The 17682-nt window shown below is 40.1% G+C and overlaps 1 protein-coding gene across 5 annotated transcripts in view; it reads left to right on the top strand.

Annotated features, from left to right (window-relative positions):
* The window catches only part of ITGB6 (integrin subunit beta 6), an 89675-nt gene that overhangs the window by 42190 nt on the left and 29803 nt on the right, over nucleotides 1-17682 (top strand). For all 5 annotated transcript variants that reach the window (XM_025404652.1, XM_025404648.1, XM_025404651.1 and 2 more), the window contains one exon: nucleotides 15537-15626. In XM_025404652.1, the coding sequence (XP_025260437.1) occupies nucleotides 15537-15626 (90 nt within the window). The remainder of the gene's footprint in view (nucleotides 1-15536; nucleotides 15627-17682) is intronic.

Here is a 17682-nt window from a genome sequence, read left to right as displayed (position 1 = left end):
GACACAGAGACACTGACACTTGAGGTAGAACATTATGTGACAATGGATGCAGAGACTGGAGAGCTGCATCTACAAGCCAAGGGGCTCCAAGGATTGCTGCCAGAACCTATAGCGAGGCGAGCATGGAGCTCGGACTTCCCGCCTCCAGAACAGAACAATTTCTGTCGTCGCAAGCCACCCAGTTTGTGGGACTTCAGCAATCCAAAGAAATGAACACACCCAGTCAGGCTTACTCATTATCCTCCCTCAGAGGTCAGCAATGACATCACAAGTCCAAGATAGCCATTGCCAGGCACCTAACAGAAGTGATCTGGTTAAGAAATCTGGCTCTAGAAAGAGAATATAAGGAAAGAGGATATGAGTGTGTGGGTTCAGCCCTACTACTTCCTGGCTGGATGACGTCAGGCAAGTTAACTACACTTTCTGAGCCTCAGGATCTTGGCCATAAAACGAATAATAATGGTACCTAAATAATAGAACTTCTGTGAACAATGAAAGGGAACAACTGCAGGGTCTAAAGGTTAGCTCTAGCTATTGTTTTCCTGGTAGTGGTAAGAGGAAGGTTTGGCGTACCTTTAGCCTTGTCTAAACTGAGGGTTCCCTGAGCCAACAAGCCCTGGGTAGGTAAAAAGCAATGTGGTCCACTCCCCATGCATTCCTGCCACTATTCCAAGGCTATAACAAGGTCTCTTCAAGAGCCTTGGGTTTCTGAGGATGCAGGAGGTGCTTGGGGATGTCAAAAGGCTTGTGAGGACCTCTCAATACTGTTGTAAGGCCCCTGAGTTGGCAATTGCAGCTCCTGAGGAAGGGGAGAGACATAGAAAGAAGCAGATGAGATTCCTGTGAGAGCCAAGGAGTCTGCCAGTCTACACCTCCCTTGGCTTTGTCCTCAGGTAGAGGAATCCATTAGGAGCTGATGACTCTTTGTGATCAAATACCCAACAGAACTGAGCCCCTTTCAGAATTACCTGCACTTTCTGCAATTTAAGTGGCATCTTAATTACCCAGAAGCATCCCCTCGATGACAACAACAATGAATCCTTCTCTATGCATTTGTCTTGGAATAGTCATACATTCTGTTGGCCCATTTCTACTGGGGGGCCAGACCTAGGAGTAGAATTGCTAGGTCATAGAGTGTGCTTATGTTCAGCTTTAGTAGTTACTGCCAACTAGTTTTCCAAAATAGTTGTACCAATTTACATTTCTACTACAAGTGTATGAGAGCATTGTCAGGTTTTCAAAAATTTGAGCCATTCTAGTGAAGTGAGTGCACAGTGGCATCTCATTGTGGTTTCAATGTATTTTCCTCTAGAGATTCCTGATGTTGAACACTTCACATACTGATTTGCCACTTGCATATCCATTTTTATTAATATGCATTCTTCTTATTGCTACGTAGAATCGTTTAGATATTCTGGCCCCATGTCCTTGGTTAGATGCATGTACCACAGGTATTTTCCTCCCACTCAGTGCCTCCTTCTCATACTCTTAAAGGCATCTTTTGAGAAGAAAATTCTTAATTTTTAAAAACAAATTTTTCGAGCAGTTTTAGGTTCACAGCAAAATTGAGTAGAAGGTATAGTGAGATTTCCCATATACCTCTTGTCTCCATAAATGTATAGCCTTCCCTATTATCATCATCTCCCACCACAGTAGTACATTTGTCATAACTGATGAACCTACTTTGATACATCATTATCACCCAAAGTCCAGAGTTTACATTAGGGTTCACTCTTGGTGTTGTACACTTTAGGAATTATGTACAATTATTATGCATCCACCTTTGTAGTGTCATACAGAGTAATTTCACTGCTCTAGAACTTCTCTGTGCTTTGCCTATTCCTCCCTCTCTTACTGACCCCCAACCTCTGGCAACCACTCATTTTTTACTGGCTCCACAGTTTTGCCTTTTCCAGAATGCCAGATAGTGGAAATGCTACTGTATTAGTCTGTTCTCCCATTGCTATAAAGAACTACCCAGAACTGGGTAATTTATAAAGACAAGAGGTTTAATTGACTCAGAGTTCTGCAGGCTATACAGGAAGCATGGCTGGGGAGGCCTCAGGAAACTTACAATCATGGAAGAATGTGAAGGAAAAGCAGACACAGAGAAGGAGGAAGAGAGAAGGGGGAGTTGCTACATGCTTTTAAACAACCAGATCTCATGAGAGTTCACTCACTATCACGAGAACAGCAAGGGGAAACTTTGTCCCCATGATCCAATCACCTCCAACCAGGCCCCTTCTCCAACATTGGGGATTACAATTCAACATGAGATTTGGGCGAAGACACAAATCCAAACCATACCAACTACCAAATGTAGCCTTTTCAGATTGGCTTCTTTCACTTAATAATATGCATTTAAACTTCCTCCGTCTTCTCGTAGCTTGATAACTCATTTCTTTGTAGCTCTGAATCATGTTTCATTTGATGAATGGACCACAGCTTTTTTTTTTTTTTTAACCTATTCACCTACTAAAGGACATCTTGGTGGCTTCTAGTTTTGGCAATTATGAATAAAGCGGGTATAAACATCTATGTACAGGATTTTGTGTGGACATGTGTTCAACTTTTTTTTTAAAATACTTTAAGTTCTAGGGTACCTATGCACAAAGTGCAAGTTTGATACATAGGTATACATGTGCCATGTTGGTTTGCTGCACGCATCAACTCATCGATTACATTAGGTATTTCTTCTAATGCTATCCCTCCCCCAGTCCCTGACAGACCTCAGTGTGTGATGTTCCCTGCCCTGTGTCCAGGTGATCTCATTGTTCAATTTCCACCTGTGAGTGAGAACATTCAGTGCTTGGTTTTCTGTTCTTGTGATAGTTTGCTGAGAATGATGGTTTCCAGCTTCATCCATGTCCCTGCAAAGGACATGAACTCATCCTTTTTTATGGCTGCATAGTATTCCATGGTGTATATGTGCCACATTTTCTTAATCCAGTCTATCATTGATGGGCATTTGGGTTGGTTCCAAGTCTTTGCTATTGTGAATAGTGCCGCAATAAACATACGTGTGCATGTGCATGTGTCTTTATAGTAGCATGATTTATAATCCTTTGGGTATATACCCAGTAATGGGATGGCTGGGTCAAATGGTATTTCTAGTGCTAGATCCTTGGGTAATCGCCACACTGTCTTCCACAATGGTTTAATTTACACTCCCACCAACAGTATAAAAGTGTTCCTATTTCTCCACATCCTCTCCAGCACCTGTTGTTTCCTGACTTTTTAACGATCGCCATTCTGACTGGTGTGAGATGGTATCTCATTGTGGTTTTGATTTGCATTCCTCTGATGACCAGTGATGATGAGCATTTTTTCACATGTCTGTTGGCTGCATAGATGTCTTCTTTTGAGAAGTGCCTGTTCATATCCTTTGCCCACTTTTTGATGGGGTTGTTTGTTTTTTTCTTGTAAATTTGTTTGAGTTCTTTGTAGATTCTGGATATTAGCCCTTTGTCAGATGGGTATATTGCAAAAATTTTCTCCCACTCTGTAGGTTGCCTGTTCACTCTGATGGTAGTTTCTTTTGCCGTGCAGAAGCTCTTTAGTTTAATTAGATCCCATTTGTCTATTTTGGCTTTTGTTGCCATTGCTTTTGGTGTTTTAGTCATGAAGTCCATGCCCATGCCTATGTCCTGAATGGTATTGCCTAGGTTTTCTTCTAGGGTTTTTATGGTTTTAGGTTTAACATTTATTTAATCCATCTTGAATTAATTTTTGTATAAAGTATAAGGAAGGGATCCAGTTTCAGCTTTCTACATATGGCTAGCCAATTTTCCCAGCACCATTTATTAAGTAGAAAATCCTTTCCCCATTTCTTGTTTTTGTCAGGTTTGTCAAAGATCAGATGGTTGTAAATGTGTGGTGTTATTTCTGAGGCCTCTATTCTGTTCAGTTGGTCTATATATATGTTTTGGTACCAGTACCATGCTGTTTGGTTACTGTAGCCTTGTAGTATAGTTTGAAGTTGGGTAGCATGATGCCTCCAGCTTTGTTCTTTTTGCTTAGGATTGTCCTGGCAATGCAGGCTCTTTTTTGGTCCCATAAGAACTTTAAAGTAGTTTTTTCCCATTCTGTGAAGAAAGTCATTTGTAGCTTAATGGGGATGGCATTGAACCTATAAATTACTTTGGGCAGTATGACCATTTTCATGATATTGATTCTTCCTATCCATGAGCATGGAATGTTCTTCCATTTGTTTGTGTCCTCTTTTTTTTTGAGACGGAGTGTCGCTCTGTCACCCAGGCTGGAGTGCAGTGGCACCATCTCCACTCACTGATAGCTCCATCCCCTGGGTTCATGCCATTCTCCTGCCTCAGCCTCCCGAGTAGCTGGGACTACAGGTGCCCACCACCATACCCGGCTAATTTTTTTGTATTTTTTTTTTTTTAGTAGAGATGGGGTTTCACAGTGTTAGCCAGGATGGTCTCAATCCAATGACCTCGTGATCCACCTGCCTCGGCCTCCCAAAGTGCTGGGATTACAGGCATGAGCCACTGCGTCCAGGCTGTTTGTGTCCTCTTTTATTTCGTTGAGCAGTGGTTTGTAGTTCTCCTTGAAGAGGTCCTTCATATCCCTTGTAAGTTGAATTCCTAGGTATTTTATTCTCTTTGTAGCAATTGTGAATGGGAGTTCACTCATGATTTGGATCTCTGTTTGTTTGTTAATGGTGTATAGGAATGCTTGTGATTTTTGCACATTGATTTTGTATCCTGAGACTTTGCTGAAGTTGCTTATTAGCTTAAGGAGATTTTGGGCTGAGATGATGGGGTTTTCTAAATATACAATCATGTCATCTGCAATCAGGGACAATTTGACTTCCTCATTTCCTAGCTGAATACCCTTTATTTCTTTCTCTTGCCTGATTACCCTGACCAGAACTTCCAACACTATGTTGAATAGGAGTGGTCAGAAAGGTCATTCTTGTCTTGTGCCAGTTTTCAGAGGGAATGCTTCCAGGTTTTGCCCATTCAGTATGATATTGGCTTTTGGTTTGCCATAAATAGCTCTTATTATTTTGAGATACATTCCATCAATACCTAGTTTATGGAGAGTTTTCAGCATGAAGGGTTGTTGAATTTTGTCAAAGGCCTTTTCTGCCTCTGTTGAGATAATCATGTGGTTTTTGTCTTTGGTTCTGTTTATTTGATGGATCACGTTTATTGATTTGTGTATGTTGAACCAGCCTTGCATCTCAGGGATGAAGCCCACTTGATCATGGTGGATAAGCTTTTTGATGTGCTGCTGGATTCGGTTTGCCAGTATTTTCTTGAGGATTTTCGCATCAATGTTCATCAGGGATATTGGTCTAAAATTCTCTTTTTTGTTGTGTCTCTGCCAGGCTTTGTTATCAGGATGATGTTGGCCTCATAAAATGAGTTAGGGAGGATTCCCTCTTTTTCTATTGATTGGAATAGTTTCAAAATGAATAGTATCAGCTCCTATTTGCACCTCTGGTAGAATTTGGCTGTGAATTCATCTGGTCCTGGGCATTTTTGGTTGGTAGGCTATTAATTACTATCTCAATTTCAGAACTTGTTATTAATTGATTCAGGTATTCAACTTCTTCCTGGTTTAGTCTTGGGAGGGTGTATGTGTCCAGGAATTTATCCATTTCTTTTATTTTATTCTAGCTTGTTTGTGTTGAGGTGTTTATAGTATTCTTTGATGGTAGTTTTTATTTCTGTGGGATTGGTGGTGATACCCTGTTTATCACTTTTGATTGCATCTATTTGATTCTTCTCTCTTTTCTTCTTTATTAGTCTTGCAAGTGGTCTATCAATTTAGTTGATATTTTCAAAAAACCAGTGCCTAGATTCATTGACTTTTTGAAGGGTTTTTTGTGTCTCTCTCTCTTTCAGTTCTGCTCTGATCTTAATTATTTCTTGCCTTCTATTAGCTTTTGAATTTGTTTGCTCTTGCTTCTCTAGTTCTTTTAATTGTGTTGATAGGGTGTCGATTTTAGATCTTTCCTGCTTTCTCTTGTGGGCTTTTAGTGCTATAAATTTCCCTCTACACACTGCTTTAAATGTATCCCAGAGATTCTGGTACATTGTGTCTTTGTTCTCATTGGTTTCAAAGAACATCTTTATTTCTGCCTTCATTTCGTTATGTACCCAGTAGTCATTCAGGAGCAGATTATTCAGTTTCCATGTAGTTGTGCACTTTTGAGTGAGTTTCTTAATCCTGAGTTGTAATTTTATTGCACTGTGGTCTGAGAGACTGTTCATTGTGATTTCTGTTCTTTCCATTTGCTGAGGAGTGCTTTACTTCCAATTATGCGGTCAATTTTAGAATAAGTGCAAAGTGGTGCTGGGAAGAATGTGTATTCTGTTGATTTGGGGTGGAGAGTTCTGAAGATATCTATTAGGTCTACTTGTTGCAGAGCTGAGTTCAGGTCCTGGATATCCTTGGTAAGCTTCTGTCTCATTTATCTGTCTAATATTGACAGTGGGGTGTTAAAGTCTCTCATTATTATTATATGGGTGTCTAAGTCTCTTTATAGGTCTCTAAGGACTTGTTTTATGAATCTGGGTGCTCCTGTATTAGGTGCATATATATTTAGGATAGTTAGCTCTTCTTGTTTAATTGATGCCTTTACCATTATGTAATGGCTTTCTTTGTCTTTTTTGATCTTTGTTGGTTTAAAGTCTGTTTTATCGGAGACTAAGATTGCAACCCTTGCTTTTTTTTTTGCTTTCCATTTGCTTTGTAGATCTTCCTCCCTCCTTTTATTTTGAGCCTGTATGTGTCTTTGCACATGAGATGGGTCTCCTGAATACAGCACACTGATGGGTCTTGACTCTTTATCCAATTTGCCAGTCTGTGTCTTTTAATTAGAGCATTTAGTCCCTTTACATTTAAGGTTAACATTGTTATGTGTGAATTTGATCCTGTTATTATGATGTTTAATTGATGCAGTTTCTTCATAGTATCGATGTTCTTTACAATTTCGTGTATTTTTGCAGTGGCTGGTACCAGTTGTTTCTTTCCACATTTAGTGCTTCCTTCAGGAGCTCCTTGTAAGGCAGGCCTTGTGGTGACAAACTCTCTCAGCATTTGCTTGTCTGTAAAAGATTTTATTTCTCCTTCACTTAAAAAGCTGAGTTTAGCTGGATATGAAATTCTGGGTTGAAAATTCTCTTCTTTAAGAATGTTGAATATTGGCTCCCACTCTCTTCTGGCTTGTAGAGTTTCTGCTGAGAGATCCGCTGTTAATCTGATGGACTTCCCTTTGTGGGTAAACCAACCTTTCTCTCTGGTTGCTCTTAACACTTTTTCCTTCATTTCAACTTTGGTGAATCTGACAATTGTGTGTCTTGGGGTTGCTCTTCTCAAGGAGTATCTTTGTAGTGTTCTTTTCATTTCCTGAATTTGAATGTTGGCTCACCCTGCTATGTTGGGGAAGTTCTCCTGGATAATATCCTAAAGCATGTTTTACAACTTGGTTCCATTCTCCCCCTCATTTTCACGTACACCAATCAAACATAGATTTGGTCTTTTCACATAGTCCCATATTTCTCGGAGGCTTTGTTCATTTCTTTTTACTCTTTTTTTCTCTAACCTTGTTTTCTCACTTTATTTTATTAATTTGATCTTCAATCACTGATACCCTTTCTTCCACTTGATCAAATTGGCTATTAAAGCTTGTGCATGCGTCACGAAGTTCTCGTGCCATGGTTTTCAGCTCCATCAAGTCATTTAAGGCCTTCTCTACACTGTTTATTCTGGTTAGCCATTTGTCTAATCTTTTTTCAAGGTTTTTAGCTTCCTTGCGATGGGTTCGAACATCCTTCTTTAGCTCGGAGAAGTTTGTTATTATCAACCTTCTGAAGCCTACTTCTGTCAACTCGTCAAAGTCATTCTCCATCCAGCTTTGTTCCATTGCTGGTGAGGAGCTGTGATCCTTTGGAGGAGAAGAGGCACTCTGATTTTTAGAATTTTCCGCTTTTCTGCTCTGGATTCTCCCCATCTTTGTGGTTTTATCTACCTTTGGTCTCTGATGTTGGTGACCTACAGATAGGGTTTTGGTGTAGATGACCTTTTTGTTGATGTTGATGCTATTCCTTTTGTTTGTTAGCTTTCCTTCTAACAGTCAGGTCCCTCAGCTGCAGGTCTGTTGGAGTTTGCTGGAGTTCCACTCCAGACCCTGTTTGTCTGGATATCACAAGCAGAGGCTGCAGAAGAGCCAATATTGAAGAACAGCAAATATTGCTGCCTGATCCTTCTTCTGGAAGCTTTGTTCCAGAGGGGCCGCCGCCTATGTAAGGTGTCTGTCAGCTCCTACTGGGAGGTGTCTCCCAATTAGGCTACACGGGGAACAGGGACCCACTTGAGAAGGCAGTCTGTCCATTCTCAGAGCTCAAACACAGTGCTGGGAGAACAACTGCTCTCTTCAGAGCTATCAGACAGGGATGTTTAAGTCTGCAGAAGTTTGCTGCCTTTTGCTCAGCTATGCCCTGCCCACAGATGTGGAGTCTAGAGGCAGTAGGCCTTGCTGAGCTACGATGGTCTCCACCCTGTTTGAGCTTCCTGGCCGCTTTGTTTATCTACTCAAGCCTCAGCAACGGCAGACACCCCTCCCCCAGCCAGGCTGCCGTCTCCCTGATCGATCTCAGACTGCTGCACTAGCAGTGAGCAAGGCTCTGTGGATGTGGAAGCCACTTAGCCAGGTATGGAAGAGAATCACCTTGTCTGCCAGTTGCTAAGGCCTTGGGAAAAGCACAGTATTTGTGCGGGAATGTCCCGTTTTTTCAGGTAGTCTGTCATGGCTTCCCTTGGCTAGGAAAGGGAAATCCCCCGACCCTTTGCACTTCGTGGGTGAGGTGATGCCCTGCCCTGCTTCGGTTTGCCCTCTGTGGGCTGCACCCACTGTCCAGCCAGTTCCAGTGAGATGAGCTAGGTACCTCAGTTGAAAATGCAGAAATAACCCGTCTTCTGTGTTGATCATGCTGGGAGCTGCAGACCGGAGCTGTTCCTATTCAGCCATCTTGGAAGTTTTCAACTCTTTTTGGTAAGTTCCAAAGAGTCTGATCACTGGATCATATGGTAAGTGTTTGTTTTGTTTTGCAAGAAACTACTACACTGTCTTTTGTAGTGGCTGAATCATTTTGCATTCTCACAAGCAATGAATGAGAATTCCTGTTGCTCCATATCCTAGTCAGCATTTGTTGTTGTCAGTGTTCTGGATTTGGGCCATTCTAATACATGCATAATGGTATTTCATTGTTGTTTATTTTGCATTTCCCTGCTGACATTTAATGTGGAGCATCTTTTTATATGCCTATTTGTCATCTCTGTATCTTCTTTGGTAATATGTCTATTAAGGTCTTTGGCTCATTTTTTAATTGAAATGTTTGTTTTCTTGTTGAGTTTTAAGAGTTCTTTGTATATTTTGGTAATACTCCTGTAGTAGATGTGTATTTTGCAAATATTTTCTTCCAGTCCCTGACTTGTTTTCTTGTTCTCTTGACATCATCTTTCACAGAGTAGAAGTTTTTTATTTTAAGTCCAGCTTATCAATTTTTCTTTCATGGATTGTGCCTTTGGTGTTATATCTAAAAAGTCATCAATAAACTCAAGGTCATCTAGATATTTCTACCATTATCTTTTTGGAGTTTTATTGTTTTGCATTTTACATTTAGGTGTGTGATCATTTTAAGTTAATGTTTGTAAAGGGCGTAATAATGTGTCTAGATTTTTTTTTCATGTGGATGTCCAGTTGTTCAAGCACCGTTTGTTGAAAAGACTATCCTTGTTCCATTGTGTTGCCTTTGCTCCTTTGTCAAGGATCAATTGACCATATTTATGTGAGTCTATTTCTGGGCTCTCTATTCTGTTACATTTGTCTGACTATTCTTTTGTCAATACCATACTCTTTGGATTGCTGCAGCTTTGTAGTAAGTCTTGAAGTCAGATAGTGTCAGTCCTCCAACTTTGTTCATCTTCAGTGTTGAGTTGGCTATTCTGGATCTTTTGCCTCTCCATATAAACTTTAGAATCAGTTTTAATATCCACAAAATAATTTGATGGCATTTTTATTGGCATTGCTTTGAATCTATAATGTGTATCTATAAATGAAATTATTAATTTTAAGTCTTATTTATGAATCTTTTCCTTTATGGGTAGTGCTTTTTCTATCCTACTTAAGATATTCTTGTTAACCATAAGGCCATGAAGATAACTCCCCTGACTTCTACAGTGATAAAAGTCAAAATAGTGGTTGTGCTTTTGTGGGGAAGAGTAATGACTGGAAGGCAATACAAGGGAAGATACCAGGGGCCTGGTTATATTCTATTTCTCTTTCTTTCTTTCTCTCTTTCTCTCTCTCTTTCTTTCTCTCTTTCTTTCTTTCTTTCTTTCTTCTTTCTTTCTTTCTTTCTTTCTTTCTTTCTTTCTTTCTGTCTCTCTCTCTCCCCCTCCTTCCCTTCCTCCCTCCCTCCCTTCCTTCCTTCCTTCCTCCCTCCTTTCCTTTCCTTTCTTTCTTTTTTTTTTTTTTCTGAGGCAAGGTCTCACTCTGTCACCCAGGCTGGAATGCAGTGGCTGCAGCCTCAACCTCCCAGACTCAAGCAATCTTCCCACCTCAGCCTTCCAGTAGCTGGGACTGCAGGTGCACACAGATATGCCAGGCTAATTTTTGTATTTTTTGTAGAGATGGGGTCTCACTATGTTACCTGGCTGGTCTCGAACTCCTAGGCTTGAGTGATATACCCACCTCAGCCTCCCAAAGTGTTGGGATTACAGGCATGAGCCACTGAGCCCGGCTTATATTCTATTTCTTGATTTTTCTGGGTGATGGTATTTGCTTGTTTACTCTTTAAATATTTCTTGAACTATATACTTATTACTGGCACAATCTGTATGTTATGCTGCCATTAAAGTTTATAAGAAAGAAAGAGAGAGAGAGAAACAGGGGGAGAGAGAGAGACAGAAAGAGAGAGAGAATGCACCGCAAGGAGCTGCTAACTAAAGAGATAAAAAGTAACGAAAAAAATACTTAGAAAGATTAGAAGAGAAATTTGTGAGCAGAGTATATAACATCAAATATTCTCAGTCTATGCAAGCCAATCTTTTAGTAAATGTATTTCAGTAGAATACATATAGTAAGTGTATTTACAGATTAGAAACACTGATGTTGGTTAATAATATAATATTGAAAACAAACAGTGCTGTGAGCATAAAATAAAGTAATATTAGTGACACATTAGTGAGGCTTCATAAAGAGAGTTAAGCAAGCAGAGTCTAAAGGGAAGCAGCCGGCTGCTCTGAGCATTTGGTTTTACAAATTCTTTATTAAAATGTGATAGATTTGATCATTAAACATCGTATATGTGCATCAAAATATCATACTGTACCCCATAAATGTGAACAGTTTATTATGCATCCATTAAAATAATAATAAAAGCAAGAAAAAAATTGCTGCTAGCTGATATGTGACCACTTGACTTGTGACTTCTCACCCTCAAATGAGGGGCATGTGTCACATGGTCTCTATCAAATGAGGGCTACTGAGCTCTGAGGTGGGAGGGGTCTCTGAGACTACAGTAGAAATGTCATAAGATTAGGCTATAAGGGCCCAGTAGAGTCACTGTCCAAAGCAGAAACCAAATCAAGGATACAGTTAATACGAAACATTGACCCAGCAGACATCCAGGTTCTGAAGAGCTAACCACACAGCAGGTGTAGTTGGAGCAGGAACAGGGGTAACATCAGGAGCTTCCTTTTCTGCAGGACAGAAAGCCAGAATATCACCAAAGCCAGAGAGGCTCTGTAAGGTCCTCAACATGAGTCTTGTTGAAGAGAAGGCCAACCAACAGCCTGTCCACAGTTAACCAGGCAGCAGGTGTGTGACTGCATGTTCCTCTGCCCTGAGCCAAGCAGGAGTGCACACCTGACAGCTGGTTCTGGCAGCCAGACACTGAGAGGCACCAAACCGGGAGTCCCTCTCTGAGAGGAGCCCAGGATGTCCAGGTGGGAATGCAGGTGATTTCCTCTGTATCACACCTGCCTGCTAAATAGCTCTCTGTTGGTTTGTTATCCTTTCTCTTCCACAAAGAGGAGATTTCCAGGGAACAAACGCAGACTGTTAGATACACACATAAGCTTTTTGGAGATGGGGGCCGAGTGAAGAGATAAATAGAGCTTGAAGAAGGAAGTTAAGAAAACTAAGGTAATCAGAAAGAATGAGTGAGAAAAGCAACCTCAGGAACTTCTGGGTGGTATGGTAGGGAGGACGAGGAAAATCCATAATTAGGATAATCTGCAGATAGATAATAGAGAATTCAGGCCCAAGCATCAGAGCTTGCAATTCTAATCAGCTCATGCAACATCATGTTTGCAGTGTTCACCATTTCTAATATCCAAGCATCATCTTTTAGAGTCACAAATACTATAATTCATCACATCCAGGCATGCAAAATCATCCTTTTTCTAACGTTAAACATGTTTAATTACAACAATTTATAATAGTGCGTTAAGACTTTAATGAAAGGAAGGCATTTGATACATGATATTTATAGTAATCATAATACTACAATATTTAAAGTATGAATTTTGACAGTGTTAGAGCAGGAAGCCAAATTGTCCATATTTTTAGTTAATTATTTGAAATGCTTTTGAGGGGACTCAGCATCCAGAAATTAATAGTTTTCCTCTGTGCAACTGTAACCAGTTGTCACCACTGGTTACTGCTACTGGCTGCCAACCCTTTTATATTATCACTGTAGTGGCAGTCAGCGATTAATGCTAACCACTTGTCCTAATAGCCAAATGCCAAATGTCATACCACATGCAGGATTATAATTATGCTTTAGGAAGTGGATGGGTTTGGCTTTGTTAGCCAAGAATTAACCACAAATTTGGAGGCCACTGGAACTAGTGTTTGCAGAATGTATCTGTGACACCTCAGTGTTGGGGTTCTTAGGATGTTTTTCAAGGATAGCAGTTTTGTAGAAAGCTAAGAGCCTTGAAATCCTTTTCCTAAGGGACCTAAACGTTTCTTTGTCAAGCCCGAAAGGTTCCCTCTGCCATCTCTTCTGGGATCAGTCAAATTTACACACATTCCAGCTTCACTTAAGTGGAATTCAAGTTCCTGTGTAGGTATTCGCCGTTAACCACATGTAACATGCTTCACAGCCCTTTGTGACATGTGTTTATTTGAAAAGGTAAGTCCGTAAACCAGTGCCTTCCTTGTATTTTACAAGTTTTCCCTGACTCAGGGAAACAAAAGGGGGTCCTCCATCATCAGGCAGCAATGTGGGACACAGAGTAAGGTAAGGAATGTTACCTGGATTACTGCCCACAGCCTCCTCAATAATAAAACAGTGTCAAGGCAGAGCAGCATCTCACACTGTTAAGAGTTCAGATTTTGCCAGGCTCAGTGGCTCACACCTGTAATCCCAATGCTTTGGAAGGCGGAGGTGAGAGCATTGCTTGAGCCTAGGAGTTCAAGGCTACAGTGAGCTATTATCAGGCCACTCACTGCACTCCAGCCTGGGCAACAGAGTGAGACCCTGTCTCTAAAAATAAAAATTAACAACAACAAAAAAAGAATTTAGATTTCTACTGACTTCAAACTTCAACACAGTCATGACCACTGAAATAAGAGGAACATTACAAACTCTCAAATCAAAACCAAAGCCCATTTTTCCAAATAGGTGTGGAAAGTGTGGACTCACCCAAGGATCCACTTATAGCAAGTGCCCAGGACACCCTGCATGCTTTCTGTGTTCTAATGTTGCCCTCGCTTCATTTGTTCCTCTGCTTGTTTCCTTTTGTCCTAATTTATTTTCTTGGTATCACTATTATAATTAACGATAATTATCCATTCTAATTTAGTTTTTTTGCATTTTCTAAAACACTTAAATCTTCTTTAAATTAGATAGAATATCATTATGTTTGAACTATATGAGATACCCTAAATCCTTCACTCAAAGCTTACTTACTTTTTTCTACGTACAATTTTAATAAATTCAGTCATCCAATTTCATAGCACACAGCAACTCAGAAGACCACAGCTGACAGAAGGAGTGGTTGTTGACATAGTACAGTATAGCAAACCTACTCAGCAGATGTTGAATGCAACAGTAAATAGATAAATGAGTAAATTAGTAGGTGTGTGAGACCTTAGAGCTCACCAAGGAGAAGGTAGAAATCATTTAAAAACACATATAAGAAGCAACAACGTAACAGTCAGGGTCCACTTGATATGGGTGTGACCTCTCTGGAGGTTTCAAAAGCCTTTGATGATTATAGAACCACAGTTTATTTAATTTATTATGATTTTTTTTTGAGACGGGGTCTCACTTTGTCACCCAGGTTGGCGTGCAGTGGCACCATATCAGCTCACTGCAGCCTCAACCTCCTGGGCTTAAGTGATCCTCCTGCCTCAGCCTCCAAGTAGCTGGGACCACAGGAGTGCCACCACACCCAGCTAATTTTTGTATTTTTAGTAGAGATGGTGTTTCACCATGTTGGCCAGGCTGGCCTCGAACTCCTCAGCCCAAGTGATCTGCCTGCCTTGACTTCCCAAAGTGCTGGGATTACAGACGTGAGGCAGCATGCCTGGTGAAACTGTAGTTAATATTGATAAGTAATAACTCCATTCCTTCAAGAAAAAAGTCAGAGTATTTTGAGGAATCTTTGTTTAAGAAGACAGGTATGTGTATCACACACCTTAGAAAACTTTTCATTTGAAAATAACAAAATTGAAAACATAAAACTCCAGGGTGGGGAAATTTCCAGCTGTCTGGAAAATTCCCTTCTTTGCCGTGCCTCATTCCACGCCCATGCCCAATGCCTGGAGTGATGATGAACTCATATTGCTAGTTCTCAGGTGGGAATGACGCCTCAGGAAAAAAACAGTGGGTAAATAATGCTTTCTGCACTAGTTTCTGACTCACTGCATGGTGATGTGGTGGGAGCAATTCCAACCAACCCCAGCACGGTGCTAGCATCCTGAAAGGGAGCGCGTTACCAGAGGAAGAGAGAGCTCAGTGCAAGCATCCAATAATTCACTCTCTTTCTCCACCAAGCGGTTACTCCTTAAGACCTCTTAACTGAATGACTTACAGAGCGACCTGATTCCCCTCATTGCCTGTGTGCACCAAACCTTGGTTTCTGCAACTTTACAAAAAGAGAAGTTCCTGGTTGTGTGCTGAGAACGTTTTGGACAAAGGATGCTTCACGAATGGAAGACGTTATATAAATGTTACTATCATTTGAGACTTGACTCCTCTGGAGACAAAAATCACAGCCCTAGACCATGGCAATCACAGCCCTCGACCATGGCAACCACAGACCCTAGATTTCCCCAGTGCTGACTCCGTCCAGTCTATTTTCCACTTGAGCACAGGAAGCAGCACAAAGTAAAGGCTACGGTTTCAGGAGAAAAGCAGGTTTGTTATCACGAACCTGTTTTCCCCGGCCAGTTAAATAGAGGCAATCATAGCCAGCAGGCTCAAACCCACACTTTTCTCAATTACCGTAGGGAAACAAAGATTGACTTACTCTTTTTCTGTTTACAGAATTACGCAAAACTTATTCCTGGAGCTACAGTAGGGCTACTTCAGAAGGACTCCGGAAACATTCTCCAGCTGATCATCTCAGCTTATGAAGTAGGATATTTTACAGCTGGCATCTTTTTTGCATTTCTTTGGTATTCAAAAACTAAGATGTGATTTAGGCAGTTAAATGTTAGTTACTTGCTGGTAGAGAGAGTGCTTATCCAAAAAATGTCTCTGCATGAATGCAATCAAAATATAAATTTTGTTCATTTTGCTTGCTGATCTTCTTCCTGGAAGGTGGAGCTGAAAATAGAAAAATCATAAAACTGATCATAAAGTTGAGGTTGTTTTTATAATAATAAGCAACAGCAACATTGTTGCCAGCAAAATTTTAAAGCCTCCATGAGTCATACAATTAAGCTCTCCTCTGTCTGAAAAAAATGAAGTTTAAATTGCCAGTGAGTGACAGAGTGATGTAGAGAGCTAACTCCACAAGCTTGACGATACTAGGTCATAACTCAAGCAAAAATACAAGTGCTGGCTGTGCACCAAAACACCGGTACACAAGGAATGCCACTTTTTAGTCTCTATACTTTGGGGAACTAGGGACATTTTCCACTGGTTTATGAGTAGGTGTGTAAACTTTTGCTTTGACTTTGGGAATTAGTACCTGAGGACAAAATTCCTCCCTTAAAATTAGAACATATACCTATGGCGTTGTTATGTTCTCATTCTTTGTCTCCATTTCATAACTCCGTTAGTCAACAATGGATGGCCGGTTGTCAATTATTTTTAATTTTGGTTCCTAAATATCATCCCCCCCTTTTTTTGCCTCTATTGACAAAGAAATACACATGCAGAGAAAGAAAGAAGAAGCCCTAAATTAGGATAGGAATGAAAAAAAGGAAAATTTTTAGTAAGGAGTAAAGCTCTAGTATTTACTGTAAACAGCAACTATGTAAGAACAAGTGAATAACAATTCTCCTGATTTTTGATGTTTTAAAATTACAAAAAAAAAAAAAGGCCCATATGTAATATACGCCAACATTTAGCGTGTACTGAACCAGCATTCCTTAACTAAAATGACATATCAGAATCAACATGGAAAGTTTTTAAAAATAGGCCTATCCAGATTCCTCTCACAGACGTCTTTGAAGGACTTTAGGGGAAATGAGAGCTATATATTTTGGAAAGAAAAAAAAAGTTTCCAATAATTTTGATGTTGGCCCACCAATTTTGAAACTACCCTGAAGGAAGAAAAGCAAGATATTCCTTCTCAAGTATTTCATTTCTTCAGAAAATAAAAATACAGATGTGCCCATTAAAATTATAGGATGATGGTTTGGTTTGGTTTGTTTTACGGATAGCCTCAGAAATTTCAGTTTTCTTAGGTCACATCAAATTAATCACCACGTTAGCTCATGCTTGAAATTCTTCCAGACAGGAATGCTCATCCACAAAACGCTATAAAAACCTTCCTCCCTCTCATGCAGTAATTAAAGTTTTAATTTGTAGAATCAAATAAAATCACACAGCAATCCTTCACTGTATCAGAATGCACTCCATTTTTTCGAACCCAATACTCTCAACAGTGTTGGCCACTAACATCTTCAGAGAAACTAAGCAGACTAGAAAACACTGAATTGTCAAAAATATTTCCCCCTCCAGTGAGAGCAGCCCCCATGCCTCTGCTTGCTCTGCCAGAGGTTACGGCTCACTTTATGATCTCAAATACTTACGTAACTTACAGGATAGTTGAAATCAAGGCATTAAACATTTGAGTTAAGTCTTCCGTCCTTGTTTTACTATCTCAGAAATACTAAGACGTGTCTATTATTCTTAAATGAAACCATCTTGCACTGGAGTTATTATTGGAACTTTATGATTCACAAGGCAAAGTCTGTAATGGATCCTGGCACTAGTTCAAATTATTTTTCTACTGTTATTTTTAAATGTATACTAAAAAGAATTTAAAAATATGAGGACCCATAGGCTGAGTTTCTTTCTAGTCTATAAAAAGAGAGAGAAGGAAAGAGAATACTTTGAAAGAAAACGTAAAATGCTTCTGACGGACCTCTAGTAGGGCAGAGGTAGACAATTTGTGTTTATAACTTTGTGGCTACAAACTTCAGCTCAGTATTTTACAGTGCCATATTGATATTTTTTA

The sequence above is a fragment of the Theropithecus gelada genome, chromosome 12 (genome assembly GCF_003255815.1).
Source record: "Theropithecus gelada isolate Dixy chromosome 12, Tgel_1.0, whole genome shotgun sequence".
Lineage (NCBI taxonomy): Eukaryota > Metazoa > Chordata > Mammalia > Primates > Cercopithecidae > Theropithecus > Theropithecus gelada.
Note: the sequence above shows the minus strand (reverse complement) of the source record. Positions and strands in the feature narration are given on the sequence as shown.